This window comes from Chelonoidis abingdonii, chromosome 6 (genome assembly GCF_003597395.2).
Source record: "Chelonoidis abingdonii isolate Lonesome George chromosome 6, CheloAbing_2.0, whole genome shotgun sequence".
NCBI classification, from domain to species: Eukaryota; Metazoa; Chordata; order Testudines; family Testudinidae; genus Chelonoidis; species Chelonoidis abingdonii.
In genome coordinates, this window is record NC_133774.1 from 109680804 (window position 1) to 109699674 (window position 18871).

The 18871-nt window shown below is 39.8% G+C and overlaps 1 protein-coding gene across 4 annotated transcripts in view; it reads left to right on the plus strand.

The window, feature by feature from the left end:
- FREM1 (FRAS1 related extracellular matrix 1) overlaps positions 1–18871 on the plus strand; it is a 117010-nt gene that overhangs the window by 67327 nt on the left and 30812 nt on the right. The window contains exons 19-27 of one of the 4 annotated variants that reach the window (XM_032776043.2): positions 950–1146; positions 2320–2545; positions 4721–4865; positions 7372–7513; positions 8908–9103; positions 9777–10041; positions 15839–16253; positions 17455–17656; positions 18277–18421. In XM_032776043.2, the coding sequence (XP_032631934.1) occupies positions 950–1146; positions 2320–2545; positions 4721–4865; positions 7372–7513; positions 8908–9103; positions 9777–10041; positions 15839–16253; positions 17455–17656; positions 18277–18421 (1933 nt within the window). Of the gene's footprint in view, positions 1–949; positions 1147–2319; positions 2546–3146; positions 3206–4720; positions 4866–7371; positions 7514–8907; positions 9104–9776; positions 10042–15785; positions 16254–17454; positions 17657–18276; positions 18422–18871 lie in introns of those variants that run through there. The other 3 variants (XM_032776051.2, XM_032776070.1, XM_032776079.2) reach the window with 3 other exon arrangements.

Here is an 18871-nt window from a genome sequence, read left to right on the forward strand (position 1 = left end):
GCTACCTTGAGTATCAGCTCACCTCTTATACATGCTGCACAAAGAGTGGGAGGAGAGGCTTTTTATTTCTGTCACTCCACTATACTCTCATATAAAGACCAGACAGACTTTGGCTCTAAATGAAAAAGAAATCTACACAAGAGTTAAGAAACTGTGATGTAGATCTGTTCCTGCCTTGTCCAATTTACCTGAGCCACTTCCCACACTGGACTGATCATAAACAGATTTGATTGGTTTGGGAGGGCCACTCTTGGCTTACATCTACAACTGCAGTGTAAGAAGCAGCAAGACACTGTTCACAGTGATGTGAGATTACCTCTGTTGGGAAAAGTCTGAATTTCTTTTTGCTCTAAGCCTCCTGACCTATGCTGGATTGGAAAGAAATTGAACATGACAGGTCAAATTTATTCCTGGTGTAACTTTACCTTGAGATCGGAGAATTAACATTTCTCCAGGATGGAAGATGTGCTCTTTAGGCTTGGTCTACATTTAAAAGTTAGGTCAACATAGCTACGTCGGTCAAGGGTGTGGAAAAAACCCCACTCTTGTCTGACATAAATATGCTGACCTAACCCCCCAGTGTAAACACAGCTATGTCAACAGAAGAATGCTTCCATCAACATATACCTAACTTTATTTGGGGAACTGGTGTTCCCATACTGATAGAAAAAATCCTTCCTGTGTCTACATTATGGAATTATGCCAGTGTAGCTACACAAATGTAATTATGCCAATATAATCTCTATAGTGTAGACACAAACTTGGTGTGTTTTATTTAGGACCCATATTCCCTTGCTTCCTCAGCATTAAGAATGCTTAAAGATATGTAAAACCCAAATTATTTGTACCTGGAATGAGCATAAATTTACAAGTGTTTAATGAGTTACAGTGTTTGTTAAAAGGGAATCAGAATAAATATATTAATTTGTCATCTCTTTGAATTCTCAAGCTTCATTTCAGCTGAAATACCTGAAAGCCTTGCATATAAATTATGTGCAGTCCAGGCATGTGAGGACAGAACCAACTTCAGACCAGTTTATGATTTATGTCACTGATGGAAAGCATCATTCAGTGGAGACTCCATTTTATGTCCTGATCAACCCAACAAATGATGAAGTCCCAGAATTCATAGCAAGGAACATAACTGTAAGGAAAGATACAAAATACTAGATATCTAAGGACTTTCTATGCCAGAAAATATATAGCCAGTGGCTCCTTTTTAATATACATATTAGCATCTTTCTGAAACCTATCCCCTTCTTTTAGTCTGCTGAGTGGAATTCAGCCCTGTGCAGCGAAACACAAGGCCTATTCAACATATAAGCCTCATATCAGCCCTTAAAATAAGGTGTTAATGTTGCACGGGCCTTGTGCTGGTGCTCTGCGCAAGAGTGAATTTCACCAATTACCAACTTTAGTAGTGTTTTAACTACTTACGTGAGCAGACTTGATTTATTGTAATGTCTATGTATATTTATCTAACCTCTTATATGTACATGTTTTTGTATATACACACACAGATGTAGCTCCAATATTTTTCATGACCCCCAAAATGCCCAGAGCTAAAAGTCACTTCACTGATGATTTTTATGATTCTCAGTTTCCTTTACAATACTCTGGTACAAGAAATTGTCATGGTAAAAAAAAAACTTTCCTGTTGACAAAAAAAAAAAAAGAGGGGGGATACATAGGATGAAATCCCAGCCCCCGTTGCCATTGACTTCAATAGAGTCAGTATTTCACCTGTCATCAATCCCAAAGAATTGATGTGCAATTGTGTATATATGCAATGTTTTACAATATTAATTTTTTTCAAACTGTGTGGATCTGCCATGTAGCCGCCTTTTAATGTATGTAGGAGCATGACCATGTAAAAAGGGCGTCTTCTTATTCATTACTGGCCAGATTCTCAGCTTGACCCCAGGAGAGAGAAGAGAATCAGGGAGCTGGTTTCTTGTGTTCTGTTGATCTATAAGGGGCAGTTCCTGCAAATACTTACTGTGAGCATAACAACATTTACTACTGTGAATAGTCCCATTGACTTCAGTAAGGCTGCCAAAGTAGTAAGCGCTATGCTGGTAAGTAAGTAAGAGCTGAAAGAATCAGACTTTTAAACAATAAAAGAACCTTTGCTAAGGAGGTGGAGGGTTGTTTTTCCCTTTTGGTTTCAGAGGCACCTCTGATGAATTGTGGGAGGGACCTAGCTGCTCTCTGTGAGGGAAAAGGATTCCATTTCTGAAAGAAAGAAAGAAAGAAAGAAACTACTCTTTCTACAGAAAAATCATGGTAATTGTTGCTTTGTTTTGTTTTGCTGCTCAGGTGCAGGAGGGCCAAATGAAAGAACTGGATCCCTCTGTAATCAACGTGATTGATCTGGATATACCTCAAGATCATTTGATGTTTACTGTTGTCCAGCAACCCCAGCATGGATTCCTCATTAATGGAGTTTATGGCAATGATATTATGAGTTACAAAAGATTCATTAACAGTCACCACAATCGTGAACGTCCTGTGCATGACTTTTCCATGGAGCTTCTTAAGAATGGTAAATGCAGCATTTCTTTTGCATCAGTCCTTTTGTTCCTTTAAGAATTCATACCAGACAAAGTGGCTTTGTAAGAAACATTCATCACTTATTCACCTGGCCTAGCTATAGTTTCATAGGAAAATTTAAGAATAGCAAATTAAATCTGAGAGGCATATTCTGAGTTCAACATATTTAATCCCTTGGGAATCTCTCAAGAAATTCATTCTAGGAAGCCTACAGCTCAAGTTTCCTGTAAGGACAATAGTACAGTTTTCTAACCCTTAGTGGAGATCATCTGCTTTGGAAGATGAGAGGTCTAAAATGTGCTAGCCAGTATGTTTTAATTAACACTTTTTAATACCACTTAGTATCTACTCTGGTCATTTTTAAGAATGTTATGTAGTCACGGGTAGAAAATTGCTCTACGTGATAGAGGTAGGAGATGGGGCTCTATTGTTAACCATGACCAGCTAATTGAAACCTGTTTGGCTACTCTGATATTCTGGAGAACAATGAAGTAATTAACATGATTTCAATAGATTTACACTTATGTAACTCAGATCAGAATTTGGGCCTCAGAGCACTGAGGACAAATATATTCTCCCTCTGTTTTTATAAGGTCACCCATCACCACTGTATCTGATCTCCTTCCACAGAAAGTAGACACAAAAATATCAAGTACTCATTCTACATTCCTCAGTCTTTCCTAGTCATTCAGTCTTTCCTAGTCACCCCATGTCAGTTGTGTGACTCCTCCCCTCTCTTTTTCTAGAGACCTTACCACTTCAGTACCCTTCCACTAAAGTTTCACTGCAAAGAACTGCAGTATGACCTCTCTATCCTCCTTTGTCTAGCCACCTGCAGGCCACCCTAGCCTGTGCCAGTCTGGTGGATAATCTGGGAACCAGCTTTGGGACAGTTGTTCAGTTGTGGACTAGCAAATGTCATTGTCCAAGGCCTGATCCCCTTGTACGTTCATTCAAACATTTGACTTAAACAACCAGATCTTGAGTGTTAGCCACTGAGGAATGGACAGCTGTGCATGGGTTAAATCATGGACCTCCATGTGAAATGGATATGGTATAGGGAAAAACAGCTAATTCAATTAAGTGAAAATAATCTGGATTTAACAAGTAACTTTATGGAGTCATGTTTTGTTTGGCTTTTTAAATGCACTAGATAAATTTTGCTCATTTAAATCCTTGCAATCCTTTTGACAATGTGTAAATGAGACTGAAATACAAAAAATGACAACAATGACAGGTCTCATTTTTCTCTAAGAAAATATGATGACATTTTATTATTTTTAAAACAATTTTTTTACATCAATGTAAAAAAAAACTTTATGGAAGTTGGACCTATTGCAGTGATAATGACATAAATATGTTTACTCTATCCATTATGCTTATTTCTCCATTGTTCTAGTTAGAGAGGAAATAGCCCAGATCATTTACTTTTTTTAATTACTTCTCCAAAGTTTAAATATTCACATGTGGGGTTTGATTATCATTCATTTGCATTATGATGGCACCTAGAGGTGCAACTGAGATCAAGTCCCCATTGTGCTAGGCACTGCACAAACATGACAGTCCCTGTCCTACAGAACAGGCTAAGTGGACAAGACAGATTAAGCATAGTAGAAAGGAAGTAGATTGTTATTCCTTTTCAGATTGGGAAATGAGGTGCAGAGAGATTAAATAACTTTCCCAATGTCACACAGAAAGTCTGTGTCATAGCTAGGAACTGAAGCCAGATCTCCTGAATCCCCCATCCACTGTCTCAGTCACAACACTAGTCTTCCTCCCTAAAGATGCTTCCTCCCTACGGATCAGTTAAGACACAGAGGAGTGAGCTCTGACCATTTTATCCCCCAGTCAAGTAGAAATTTTAAATTGGGGTGGATGGGACTGGATGGAAAAGTTTTTACCTTTTCAGAACACAGATAGTTTGAAAAAGAGTTTCATTCTTTTAACAAGACATGCTGCTCTCTTTGAGTTGCTGGTGTACTGATAGATTAATGAACAGCTGTTGCGTACATGCCTTGTCCTCTGCTAGCTGAAACAAACTGGCTGTGACCAGAAGACATGGTGGGTTGGGGAGAGGGGGAGGATGATGGAGGCAGAGGGACATGTCATGAAAGAGATTTTGAAGGAGACAGATTTTATTTTTTCTCTTTTTTTCCCCTCTCCCCAGGAATGAGGCTGGTGTACATGCACGATGACTCTGAAAACCTCACTGATGGTTTTACACTCCAGCTGTCAGATGGGAGACACAAAGTCCTCAGAACCATTCTGGTAAAGATCATCCCAGTTAACGACGAGAAGCCAATGCTGAGCAAGTAAGCCACATGTTCCTATTCCAAATTGTGGGATGTGTTCAGCGGTGATCAAAACAGCAAACTAGTGATTAATAGGGCTATTCTGCCATAAATAGCCATAGACTAACGCCAACAGAAATGTTCCTGCATGTGCCACCATAGGACTGTTTAACAAGAGCATTCTCAATCAAGATCACCATTGACAACAAAATGCCTAAATCACAAAGTTTCTTTTCATGTTGGTTTTTTATTTAATAATAAATGGCTATTGTGATCTATATTTAGGCACATATTAATTTTGTCTGCTAGACCTTAGTTAAAATATTATTTAAAAGCAACCCTGATTTTTGTACTCCCTCTGCTGGCCAATACATACAGTGGGATTTACTTTAGCTATCCATCTATCTCTTTCTCCTGGACATTGGTGACATGTTGCTATGGTATATATCAGCTAACACTGTGAAAACAGCCTAGGATTTGGGGATTGAGAAAGAACCCATTCCCTATCATCTGAGATCACTCCATGCCACTAAAAGACTGTAGAGTTACAGAGTAAGCTCTGAACATTCATAGTAGATTTTATTTTTTAAAAATATTCTCTCTCAATCATCATTCATTTTCCAGTCAAGGGATGAGTTAACTTCCTCCCATCTCATCAAAACTGTGATTTACAAGTTAATTAAACTTAGGATGATGCTATATGGAGGAACACACATGACTGATGTTTCACTGTGACTCCTGATCTTTTAGAAGTAACTGCGGCAGTTGCATTTAAAGCTAATATGATCTGGGTTAATTTGACTAGGAAAGTGAGGGGAGCTTTCCACTGACATGACTTAAAAGGTAGCAGGTTTAAAACAAACAAAAGGAAGTATTTTTTTTTTTCACACAGCACAGTCAACCTGTGGAACTCTTTGCCAGGGGATGTTGTGAAGGCCAAGACTATAACAGGGTTCAAAAAAGAACTAGATAAGTTCATGGAGGATAGGTCCATCAATGGCTATTAGCCAGGATGGGCAGGGATGGTGCCCCTAGCCTCTGTTTGCCAGAAGCTGGGAATGGGTAACAGGGGATGGATCATTTGATGATAACCTGTCTGTTCATTCCCTCTGGGGCACCTGACATTGGCCAGTGTCAGAAGACAGAATACTGGGCTAGATGGACCTTTGGTCTGACACAGTATGGCCATTCTTATGTTCTTATGATCACTCTGTGAAAAGTTCCATCCTTTAACTGCTGATGGTTAGTGGAAACAATATTTCTTAAACTGCTAGAACTCCTTGCTAAATGCAGAGGGATAGATTTTAAGAATGTGTATCTTCATCAACCCAGACAAAAATAAGGAATACAAAAGTTAATTTTACAATTACATGTGTACTATATATCTCACAATGAGCAAGAGTAGTGACCATAGCTCAGAATGCAGGGTACAGTTTACATATTAATAAAATGAAATGATGTAATCATAATTACTGATCAAATATACCTTGATATTTTCCTTGTTTGGGTAAAGTTCAGTACATCATTCCCCACTCTCTCTTTGGAGTGAGGTATGGAGGTGACTGCAGATAAGTCTATTTCACATTCTGTGCCCAGATGAACCCAGAAACTATGTTGCTGCCTTGACAGGCAGTGATTAGATCTTATAATTAGTCCTCCCCAGTGGGGAATCTTGTTCACCCTTTGATTTGGGATCACCTTTCCTCCCCACTTTAGTCCCATTCTCTTTGGGGCAGAGGCTGTGTTTTACCTTATCGCTGGTTGGTGCCTAGTACATAGTTAATGTTACTGGTATACAAGTAATAAATAATAACAATAATACAATTATATGAAGAGAGAGCTGCTAAGAGGCAGGTACTAGCTGAAGGGAGGGAATCAGAGAAAGAGAGACTGAGAATTAGGCTAGAGTAAGTCTCTGGAGGAATTTAAAACCATTTTGGGATTTCCATCCTACCTGACTCTGTATTTTCTTGTGCAATGGCAGCCACAGACACCAATGAGCAAAAGGCTGTAAGCAAAACCTTACAGTGATTCAATCCTGGAGGGCTAATGGAAAGTCTGAGGAGGGAAGCATAGGCAACCAGCAGAATGGGCCTCTGTTCCTCGTGTGAGCTCTCTTTCAGGGCTCAGCCAGCCAATGACTGAACAGCCAATGAATTAAGATCCCTAAAGGGCCAATGGCGCACCTATTGGTATGTCCTGTGATAGCATCATGGCCACCTTGTTCATGTTACCCCTCTAAGGCAACCCAGATAATGACTATGGAGGGGGGCAGAGAGAATTGATTCCTGTTGTTACATCCAAAGTTGTTTCAGATCTGTTTCATTGGTATTGCTTTTCACTGTTGTTATGAGAAATCAATCTTCTCTGCTTACTGTTGTGCAGATATGTGTGTTCTCCTTTAGTCATTCTGCAGTTGTTATTCCTGTCAGCTTCTGGGTAATCCATTTCCTGGCAGCAGTATCACTTGTTGGAAAGATTGCTTTTCTGTTTTCACATCAGTGCATGAGGTTTTTCTTTTTTTCAGGAAGGATGAGATAGAGGTGAACATGGGTGAAACCCGAATAATTTCTAGTGCTGTTCTGTCAGCCGAAGATAAAGACACCCCCAGGGAGGGAATTTACTATTTATTTGAAAGAATTCCAGAAAATGGGCAGCTTCAGCTCAAGGTTAGTCTTAAAGTACTTTAACAAAACGCAAGCAAGCAAACAGCTCTCTCTTGTTAGAACAAAAAGAAGCAGATTCTCTTTTTATCCTGAATGTCTTTTATGTTTTGGAATATACTGCTGTGATGAACTGACTTGTGTAGCTGAACCATGCAAAATAGTAAATCAGAGGTTTTGATACTAGGCTGGGGTGAAGGGGAAGTTAAAACCATGGCAGGATCTTCATGGGATGGTGGTGGAGATCCTAGAGGGGAAGAAACCCAATGGGAGGAAGAGGAGAGAGAAGAGATAGACCAAATGGGGGGAAAGACCAACCCCAGGGACAGAAGATGGGAGATATTTTAGGGACCAGGAAGAGAGTGGAAGGAGACCCCACAGATGAGACACTCCCCAGTGGTGCAGGAGAGAACCTATCAGTGAGAGAGGAAGAAATAGATAGAGAAAGGAAAGGTCATAAAATAAGTGTTAATGAGAGAGAAAGAGACACTGAAAAAATAGGAATAGAAACAGGAGGGAAGAAAAGTATTGACCGAAGATGAGCAATCAGAACAAAAAGCAAGGCAGACATACTACCCTTTTCTTTGTTATTTGTTATGTAGAAAATTGGCTATTGTACTCCAGGTGGTATGATTCTGTGAAACAAGTGGGGCTTGGTTCTGAATGACGGTGTTGGAAATGGGAGCCTAGTGCCCCATACATCAGGGAGGGGAATAAGTTGCTAGGTAGACTCTGGCTTCTTCTAATATTTTATATAGGTTTGTGTGCGTGTCTAGCAAGAAATATATGAGTATGTCTGAACCCTGTGGTTTTGGTGTGTTGTGCTTATTGGTATTTTAACATTATTTGGTCCAGCAGCAGCATGTTATGCTGGGACACAACTCCTGCTCAATACCACATATTTAGATTTGGTTGCTCTAGCGTATTTGTTGTTAAAGACCTTGAAATCTTCTGCAAAGCAGGATATTGCACCTGACATTTCAAATTTTTCCAGGGAAGGACTCCATGGCTCCCTAATTCTCCCTGCCTCCCTCTAACTCCCCATAGGCTCCTCACTGATGCCTGCCTGGCTTTGGGCCTGAGCAGAACTAGGAGTAATGGCATGAAATGGAAAATGTAGGCTGAATATGAGGAAACACTTCCGAGCAGTGAGATCTGTTAGGTTCTTAGCATCTGCTTTTCCCCCAGCTCTTCTGGCTGCTTGGCTACAAAGCTCCTGCCAGCTACTGCCCCTGAAACCTCCTATTAGGAGGGAGGTCCAAAGTGTGAAAGGGGAATATAGGTAGGCTATCACTGGCAAGGGTGTAAATAACTGAGCAATATCTACTAACTGAGCAAAATTAACTTGGGAAAACTTATGGAATACTGTCAGCTTGCTGACAGATTTTTATTCTTTCTAGGTAGGTAGGGATTGGGTGATGCTCCAAACTGCAATGAAGTGCACCCAGGAGGAAATAGATATGAACCTTTTGAGATATGTGCATACAGGCGCTATGGGGTCCAGGAACCAAGATAGCTTCACATTTCATCTGTGGGATGGGGACAACAAATCCCCAGCACTGGACTTCTACATAACTATCAAGGATATGGAAAAAGGTAAAAATCTGGGTAATTTTGCATTCTACCATGACTAATTCTTATACCAGGACAATCAGAATTTTTTTTTATTGCCATTTATGATCCACTCTTAGGCCTTAACCCTTTAATGGGCAGGGTCCAATTATCTTCAGTGGGGCTCTAAGCCTGCAGTAGCATCTGCCTGAATGGAATTCATTCTGGGATTGGGTCTTCTATAATTATTTTTGAAGAAGGCTTCCTAAGATTTCAAAAGGTCGTACACTCAGTTAATATTTTATCCTTCACCTCACAGGACCTCAAAGTGCTTTATAAATATAGACTAAACTGGGCTGACAATATCTTGGTAAAGTGGGTATTATACTCACTTTGTACATGGGTAAACCAAGACACAGAAAAATGGTAAGCAATTTCTCCAAAGCACGTAATAAGAACAGCAAAGCTGGGAGGATGGTATGGTTCAGGACTCCTGACTCTCAATTTAATGCTATAACTATGAGGCCTTACTTCTATCATTGGATTTGTATTGCAAAAGATGTTACCTTTATTGTGGATTTATTCTTGATGAATGTGACACTACCCAATCACTGTTTAAAGCATGAATTCATCTACCTACACTAGGTAGAAACAATAGGTAAGAGAGAAATACAGATGTCAGTATGACACTTTTAACTGGGTATAATGTATCTTGCAGGGAACATTGCTGTTTTCGTAAGGCCACTTACTGTATCTAAGGGGGATAGAGGTTTCTTGACAACTGATGTTCTCCTTGCAATTGATGGAACTGAGAAACCAGAAGAGCTCCTCTATGTGATAACCTTGCCACCTCAGTATGGACAGATAGAGTATGCCAGCTATCCTGGAGTCCCTATTACAAGTTTCAGCCAAATGGATGTAGCAGGTCAAGCAGTCTGCTATGTCCACAGTAGCAAGGAAGCTGCTCCTCGAGATCTGTTCAGGTAAGCTCTGAAGAATTCCTTCTTTTTTTGTTACTTTGACTAATAACAAAACTTATGGAAAGGTGGTAGTGATGGTGCTGGTAGTAAATAGCCAATGTTTATATGACAAGGGGTATTACCTCCATCTTGGATTTAGCCTTGACTAAAACTATGTGATCACTACTCATCCTTTAAAACCATGAAATAAGAGCATGGGCTATATTAATCTGCCTATAATGGTTCAAACATTGTTATAACATTTAGATATACATGGCTGATAACAACTAAGTCAGGAGAGTGAGCCTCAGTAACATCCCTTGTGGAATTTCACCTTAAACTATAAAATTTTCCTTGTTAATTGTATCACTGGAATTACGTTCTTCTGTAAGAAGAGACAGGGCTGGGATGCACATTTCTTGTAATACCTGAAATCCTTCAGAACCATGTGTTTTTTCGTCTATAGGTTCTTTATATTCCCTTCTGAAAAAATAGATTAATTATTTAATTCCTCCTTCTATTTTCCACACCACACTCCGTCTGAATCAGTACAATCTCTTACCACTAATAAGGGCAAAAATCCCCAGGACTGCAGGTGATGCAGATCGTATCCCTTTTATATTGAGGTATTGAGATCTTTGCTAATTTCCAAAGTGCTGTAGTGTGGATTGGAAATCCATCCTTACTATAGCCAGACCAGATGTTAATGGTAGGCAGCAGCTGAAAGCACATGCATGCTGTTCAGCGTCGTACAGTTTACTAAGACCCATGGAATTCCCAGGTCTTCCAATTTCACTTGGAAGAGAAAAGTCTTTTGACTGTGTTGAGTGAAAGTTTTATTTAAAGGGCAAATCTTTTGCAAAGCACTACACTAAATGGCTGGCTTGATTGCTGGGGAACTGTGTGAGGTGAAAGAATCTCCTCTCATACATCCCACATCCTCTCCCCTATAGAGGACACATGCTAGTAGGAGTTGCGTAGTGGCAAAGATACAAGCATCTGAATTAAAGTGGAGCCTCCATCTCTGGCAATCCCATCTCCTTTCCCCCACCGCCCTCACGGGCAAACTGGGAACTGCCAGGAAGCTGAGCTTTACACAAAGGGTATCCCCCACCCCTCCCACCCAGCCTCTGCAATCCTGTCCCCTATCTATGTGTAGCAGATTTGCCCCAGAGAAGGCAGGTGCTATAAAAATCCCTAAAATAGAAAGTTTAGAGCATGAAATTCATTACATTTATCTCTCTCAACTAAAGTTTTCTAATGGTTCATATTTTCTGAAGGTTGCATGCTGACCCATGTTTTCTATAAGGTTTCCCACTGGTTCCCCCATTCTTTTGTTTATTCTAGATGGGAACCTTCAGCTTGGGCTATCCATCAGCTGTTTATCTATGGTTTTAAGATAGGTGGTTCAATCCATAATATCTCTCTGCCTGAGTTATAAAACATATCTTGATTATCTCTCTGGTTCCAAAACCAGCTATAATAAATATACTAATAAGGTAGCCAAATTACATAATCTGACACAGTTCTTTTTTCTGAGTAGTCATGAACTAATTTAAATACCTTGGTGCCTGCTTAATACATCACTTTGAAGCCTTATATAGTGTAATGTCCCTCTGGAATTTTTGCCAAAATTAGGATGATTTGCTTCCATGGACCAATGTAATAATAACCTGGGTGGGTAAAATCAAACTTATCAAAATGTAAATTTTCCATTGTCTGTTTTCTATATTCCGACACCTCCTTATTGGTACACCACCCCAAAATCTCTTACGACTTATATCAAACATTTAGCTGATTTACACGACAACAGCATACATCATTTATTCCTTCTTAGTACTCTTGTCCTAAGAAACAAGGAGGCCTCACTTGGCCTAATATGCAATTCTCTTAGTGCACCTCTCTTATAAAATTCCTCAGTTGCCCAGATCCTCAGCTGGTAGCATAACTCCACTGATTTCAGTAGAGCTACAGATGAGGATCTAGATCATTACTAGATTATTTTTGAGGATGGCAGCTCTAATTGTATCACTTTTAGATAAAGTGCTCAATCTCCTGGCATCACACCCAATTTCTTTCATCCTAGAGTCAGTGCTCCCGCCAAATCATTGTCCACACTGAGAATTTGGGTTCAGATTTCTTGATCTAGACTTAGATGGTTCTTTCATGCCTCTTGCTCCAGCCATTCTTTGGAGCAGACTGAGTGACTGTGTCATGCAGTTTAACCATTTAACTAACTTCTGCCTTAACCTTCTTGTTGTGAACAGTGTTATATAGCAGAAGAGTAGCGTACGTGACCATCAGTAATATATTCCCTGATACATAAAGATTGTGCCCTGCCCTTTTGTGCTCTGCTTCTTATTTCAATGCAATAGACTTTTTTTAAATCTTCAGTAAGTGACATTAATTCTACCACAGGTTTTTTGTATTCTATAGTGATTCTTTCACATGCTGATGAGCATTAATCTATTCTAGTTCCATAAAACAAGGAAATAAATAAATAAATACAACAGAATTTGCACACAAAAGTTTGTCACCTTCAGAGCCAGCTTGGCAGTTTAGTGACAATCAAATGCACTGTCACTTGGAGAATCTGGGTTCAGGTCCTGAACCAGCCTCACAAGCCAGCAGAGATTGGTACTCTCTGAAGGCAAAGTGTCTGGATGAACAGAGTTCCGGATGGTGTTCATAATTTACCTCAGTGGGCCATAGAAAAGAAGGGTGCAACTAGACAGAGATTCACTATTGCACACAGCCTTTTGGGGATGGGGGTGTTAGGCTGATTAAAATGCAGATAATGTTTCTCAAGAAATATCGATAAGCTTTGAGTAGAGCTGGCTGAGAATTGTCCATCAAAATGTTTGGATTTGTTTTTTTGTTTTTTACAGAAAATGGGATTTCTGCAATATCCACATTTTCCACAGGAAATTTTCAATTTTGCCAACATTTGTTTATTTTCCTTTGGGGAAAATCAAATTATTTCACTTTGGGTTACCCAAATCAAAATATTGCAGTTTGTTGAACCAAACAGAAACATTTAGTTTTGGGTCAGTTCTATATTAATTTGCCTGAGCTTTCATGGTACCTCATGGGAGTTGTAGTTTAGATGCTTTCATGTTCCCATTCTCTGTGTGGGCTGGTGCTCCCAGGTTGGGCTTCATCACCCATGATTCCCTTGTATGACTAAACTGCTATAATGCCTTGTGGGACTTTTATGATTGCAGTATATCCTGGGTGATGTAGTCCAGCCAGGAAGCCTGGCCCAAAGAAGAAAACGAGGTCATGAGGCAACCAAACTACAAACCAAACTATGTGGCTCTGTGGAGACACAGTTCAACATTGAACCAAGCTGAAATGAAATGTTTAGACATTTCTGAATGAAATTATCTGAACTTTTCATTCTACAAATGAAAAGTCAAATGATATTTTGACCTTTTGTCCCAGTTTGAAACAAAATCAAATCTTGAAATGTTTGAATTTCGTATAAGGTGGAAATTCTGATTTTCAATCAGCTCTAGCTGTGAGAGCTGTTTTCGTGATCACCTATTTCCATAGCAGAGAATACTGAGCATTTGTTAACTTCTTTGGCAACTCTGCATGTAGACAAGCTCTAAGTTTTCTGTCTGGACTAGTGGAGCAGAACCAAATTAGAATGTTTAGTTTAATAGAAGTAAGATTGTGTTGTTTTTTTTTTAATAAATATATGTCAGTTTGAATCACTATAATTTACGTTCCTTTCTGTTATAATTTGGCAAAGAATTTGGTTGTGTATAGGGATATAAATACTGCAGTAGATTTTTTTTTTAAAAAAAAACAGGGAATGGTAACATTAATTATAAGGAGCTGGGGCAGTGTTGGGGGTTAAATGATCAGATTTTTACCTTCCGCTAAAGTAATTTCTTCTGTAATAAATTTCTCTGTATTGTTTGGTGCTTCTGGCCTGGAAGAAAGATTTGGCAATGCTTGTTTGGACAGATGACTTCAAATGATTAGCAACCTGACATCAGATGCTGGCAGCAGGATGCTAAAAGAACATGCTAATGTCCTCCATTCTGACACGCTGGCTGGATTTTGTAATGAGCTGGCTCTATTTATGATTCCATTTTTATCTTTTAAATGCCATGACAGATGGCAGGTTCTGCAGCCAACTCTATTGCCATGGAACTTCAGAAAGCATAAAACCTTGGTAATGGTGAAATCAAACCATGCGACATGTCCTCCTAACTAAACCTGAGAGTTGTCCCCCAAATTTCATCAGAGCGATGAGAATGTTGGCTGCTTTTCATTCCTAAGGGAAAAACAAAGAAGCAGTAAACCTGAAATAAACAAAAAACTGAAGTGTAGAAATAGGAAAGTGTTGCAATAACTACTTCTTGGACACAGCCTGCTTCATTATCTGCCAGATCAAATTACATCTGCATTGTAATTTTTAGCCTTATTTATATATCTAAGATGGTCACAGAACCTGTCCAGTGTCCTGTAGAAGATTCTAGACTAATTTTTCATACACGTGAACTGTTCTTCCTAAATCTTTTTTATTAAATATTGGCTTCAGAGATTTCCCAGAGTACCTTCCAGGGAGACCCAAAAAAGGTGGCTATGTCAATTTGCACCCCTCAGCTGTACTTTCTCTGTCTTTATAAGGCAAAAAAATGGTCTTGTACGACCATGAAAAGTGTTTTGTACTTATCATTTGGTATTATTCTTCCAGCGGTATATCAGATCCAGCTAAATTAGCAATAGTACATCCCCTTTACCATTTTGGCACAGTAACTTCAGGTCAGTACAGACAGCTGCCTCTATGTTTCCTGCTGGGAATTCTGCCCTCAGTAAACATACTTCTAACTCCTATATAGTCTCTGGCCTGCCTATATTCATTCCCATCTGTCTGATGGCTTAGTGCCTGCTTACAAGTTGGTCAGCCCCTAATCATCGGGCATTGGCATAGGCAGTGAATGGTTTTAGTTGGACAGCCTGTATAATTCTGCAAGCCATTTCCATGACCTATGAAGATCACTTCTAAACAAGGTAAACCACAGCAATCCTAGTTCTGAGCTTTTGGTTCTTTTAATACTTCTCTGAGTTCAGTTTACACGCCTCTCAATCTCCAGATCAAGGCTAAACAAATTATCAAAATGTTGACTATTCCTCATTTGGCTTACGTAAAATGGCAGTCCAGTAATGAGAGGAAAAACTGGCTAGCTGGGAATACACCTATAGTTATGTCTGAAATATCAGTTGTACTTTCCCATGTTAATTTACACTTGTGAGCATGATAACGCATGCATACAAAGTGCAGTATATTTTTGGGGGTGTGGTGGGAGTAAAGGAAATATATCACCACAGGGAACAGCTCTTTGCAAAGCAAATCTTTCCACTTAGGTAAATAGTGTAGTCCTGAGTGCACATTGCCATCCTTTGGGATTTAAACTGAGGACCTCTGGCTAAGAGCCATACCACTAGGCTATCCAGCCACTTGAGGGTTAAGCTGTCTAACTGAGGGGAAAGCCTTTGGCAGTTAGGTAATAAGAAAAATAACTCAATGAAAACGTTGGCAAGTGAGAACCTTTCATCAGCATTGTGTGTAGTTCATGCACAGAAAATTTGCAGGGTAGACATACCCTAAGTTGTATGACTATCCCCCGTTTGGTCTGGGTTTGACTCAAAAGAAAAGCAGGATACTGTCAGAAATCCAGTTTTTGATGTGTGTTCAGAGTCACCGTGAGGCAAATCCTTTAGTAAAGGTGTGTATTATCATTTCATTTCAGTAGATGGTGAATCAAGAACATATGCTGAAGGCTGCCTTGCCTCTCTTTGCCAGATTTATCATCAGCAACGGATTGAAGACTAAACATGGAACGTTCGAGATCATGCTGGAGACAGTGGATCAAGCTTTGCCCATACTGTCTAGGAACAAGGGGCTAAGATTAGTGGAAGGCACTATGGCACTCCTTTCTCCTGATGTCCTGCAGCTTTCAGATGCAGACACTTCCTCAAAGAACCTTACTTTCCTCTTGGCACAGCTCCCTCAATATGGCCATCTGTGCTACCGAGGGGCTGTGCTGCTGCAGCACAATTTCACTCAGCAAGATGTGGACAACATGGACATGGCATATAGACACGGAGGAGGGGCTTCCCAGATTGACAGATTTACATTTGTTGCAACAGATAGGACTAATGAAGGCTTCATCGTAGATGGGAAGGTGCAAATGGAGCCTGTGGCATTCACCATTCAGGTAAGTATGGCCAACAGGCCTGTTTAAAGAAGATGAAAAGAATAATGTTAATTAATAGGTATAAAAATACTGGCTCCAATGGGAATAATGCTAGTGCTTGCTTGCTGCTCAGTTTCAGGGACTCAGCAATTTAGAATTGAACTGATAGGGATGGGCTAATAGGATAATTAACCAATGGAATTCATTGCTTCAGTAATACCCTGTGGCAAAAGTTAAAAAAATGATTAGACATAAGAATAGGAAAAAAATGCAATCTTTGTTACACTAATTGAGATGAATGTTATAAGAGTTTTCAAATGTTAAGGCCCCAAAGTTAACCCTAGCTGTGGTGAGGATGAAATCCCACATTTTCCCAAAGGTATATTGCACAGTAAGCTGCACTTGATGTGGTGGGGTGGTGTTAGGACTACTGAAGCATCTGTCATGGGCCACATCCAGGAGAAAATACTCAACTTGAAGTCTGTAACTGTTCTGTGACAAAGGTATGTTTTACAGCTCTTACAAGAATCTATTCAAACTTCAGCCCTGCCCTAGAACTGAACCAGAGCCTTTCATTCAATTCTGTTCCATTAGGGAGTCCTCTGTTCTCACCAATCTCAATGCTTAGCTCCCTTTGCTCGCAAGCTGAATTTCCATCCTTCCCTGGCCATGAATTCTGAATCCCTATCAGTTGCCTCCCATTAGCCTGACTCAGTTCCTCCTTTCCATAGTGTGATCTTTCCTTCGGTCTCTGATTTCCCCCACCTTTAAAGGTTCTCACAGTGTCAGCATTAGGCTCAGGTGCCTCTGCTTTAAGTTCTTATATAATCTGGCACTTTTAGCATCAGGTGGCCAAGACAGCATTATATAGCAAAGCATAAGAAATGTCAAAGTACAGATTTAGCAAAGAGGCTTCTGGGCCTCATAATTCCTATTCACATGGAAGATGGATGGGGATGAGGAAAGTAGTTTCATGGGAAGATCATGGGATGCAGGAGCCACAGGTTTGATGGCAGGAAGGCAAATCATATGGTGAGGGATGGAGATGCAAAGGTAGCTCAGGTTGGGGAGGATATATTGACCAGGTCAGCGGATGATATTACCAGAATCTTGAGTCAGATTTCAGGTGGTACCTATGTACTCAACTTTTCTTTTTTGAGCACAGGGAAAAGTCTGATTCTGTGAAACAAATGTACGTTTGTTATTTCTAACCCTGATTCAGGTGGACCATTTGGACAAAACTGCACCAAAAATTGTTCACCTCCATTGTTCTTCAGATGTGGAGCTCCTGAAAAATGGCAATTATGGGATTTACATTACTGCCAGGTCCTTGAAGGCATATGACCCCGATACAGAAGAGGACCAAGTCATATTTAAGATTTTACGAGGTCCTCGTTATGGCTACCTGGAAAATGTAACAACAGGTAATATGTTCTCTAACCCCTTCATATGATGATCTAAAACATCTTGAGAGACACTGGGGCAGATTTCAAACCCTGTGACCCTATCAAAATATAGGACCGCTTAGCTGTGGTAGAACAAACTGAATTCTGATTCTAGACTTCTTTGGGAGACTGGAATATGATAAGAAAGTTCCAATACCAGTACCCAAATACAAGTCAGTGATGAATTCTTAAACACCTTGGTAGCATATTTTGTAGCTACAGTTCAAGAACTGCTTTTTGCAAATGAAGCTTGAAACATCAGTGTAAAAAGGGACAAAGCCCCAATATATCACAGATGTGTTATAAGCTTAATGGCAGGTAAAATAGTGAACAATAGAAGCTAATCTGTACCTAGGTCATTTGATGCAATCTCACCTGGGAACTATATAATTGTGGGCGGGGGGGAAGGGGGTAGTAAACACTACAGTGGCACTATGCAGAGGAAAGGGTAGCTTTCTGGAAGATCTATGTATTATGCTGCAGAATTATAAGAATTAACAAAGAAAAAGTTTTTTAATAATCAATTCAAACCATGTGGATTTTGCTAACTCTTGTTTAACTGGATTTTGATTTATCTTAATGTTTCCCCTCTTTCCCAGGTGGATTTATCCAGGAAGCATTCAGCCAAAAGGATTTAAATGGCAAAATCATACTTTATGTCATCAATCCATCCTGGGAGGTGAATTCAGACAGCTTAGAGTTTCAGGTCACAGATCCCACTGGAAACTCTGCTGCCCCCCAAACGTAACTTAGATTTCTATTCTAAGCAATTCAATACATTGTGCATGACATGTGCATTGGGACCACTTTCTGCCTTAAGTCAAATCAGTCTTTGGTGGTTTTGATGCTGAGGGAAAAAAATGAGTATACAGTTTCACAGGTTCATATTGCAGCATTTCTTTCAGAAAACTCTGAGAAAAAGAGTAAAGAGATATTCCTTATGAATGACTGTAAGAGAACAGGAGTACTTGTGGCATCTTAGAGACTAACAAATGTATTTGAACATAAGTTTTTGTGGGCTACAGCCCACTTCATCGGATGCATAGAATGGAGCATATAGTATGTTCCATTCTATACATCCGATGAAGTGGGCTGTAGCCCACGAAAGCTTATTCTCAAATAAATTTGTTAGTCTCTAAGGTGCCACAAGTACTCCTGTTCTTTTTGCGGATACAGACTAACATGGCTGCTACT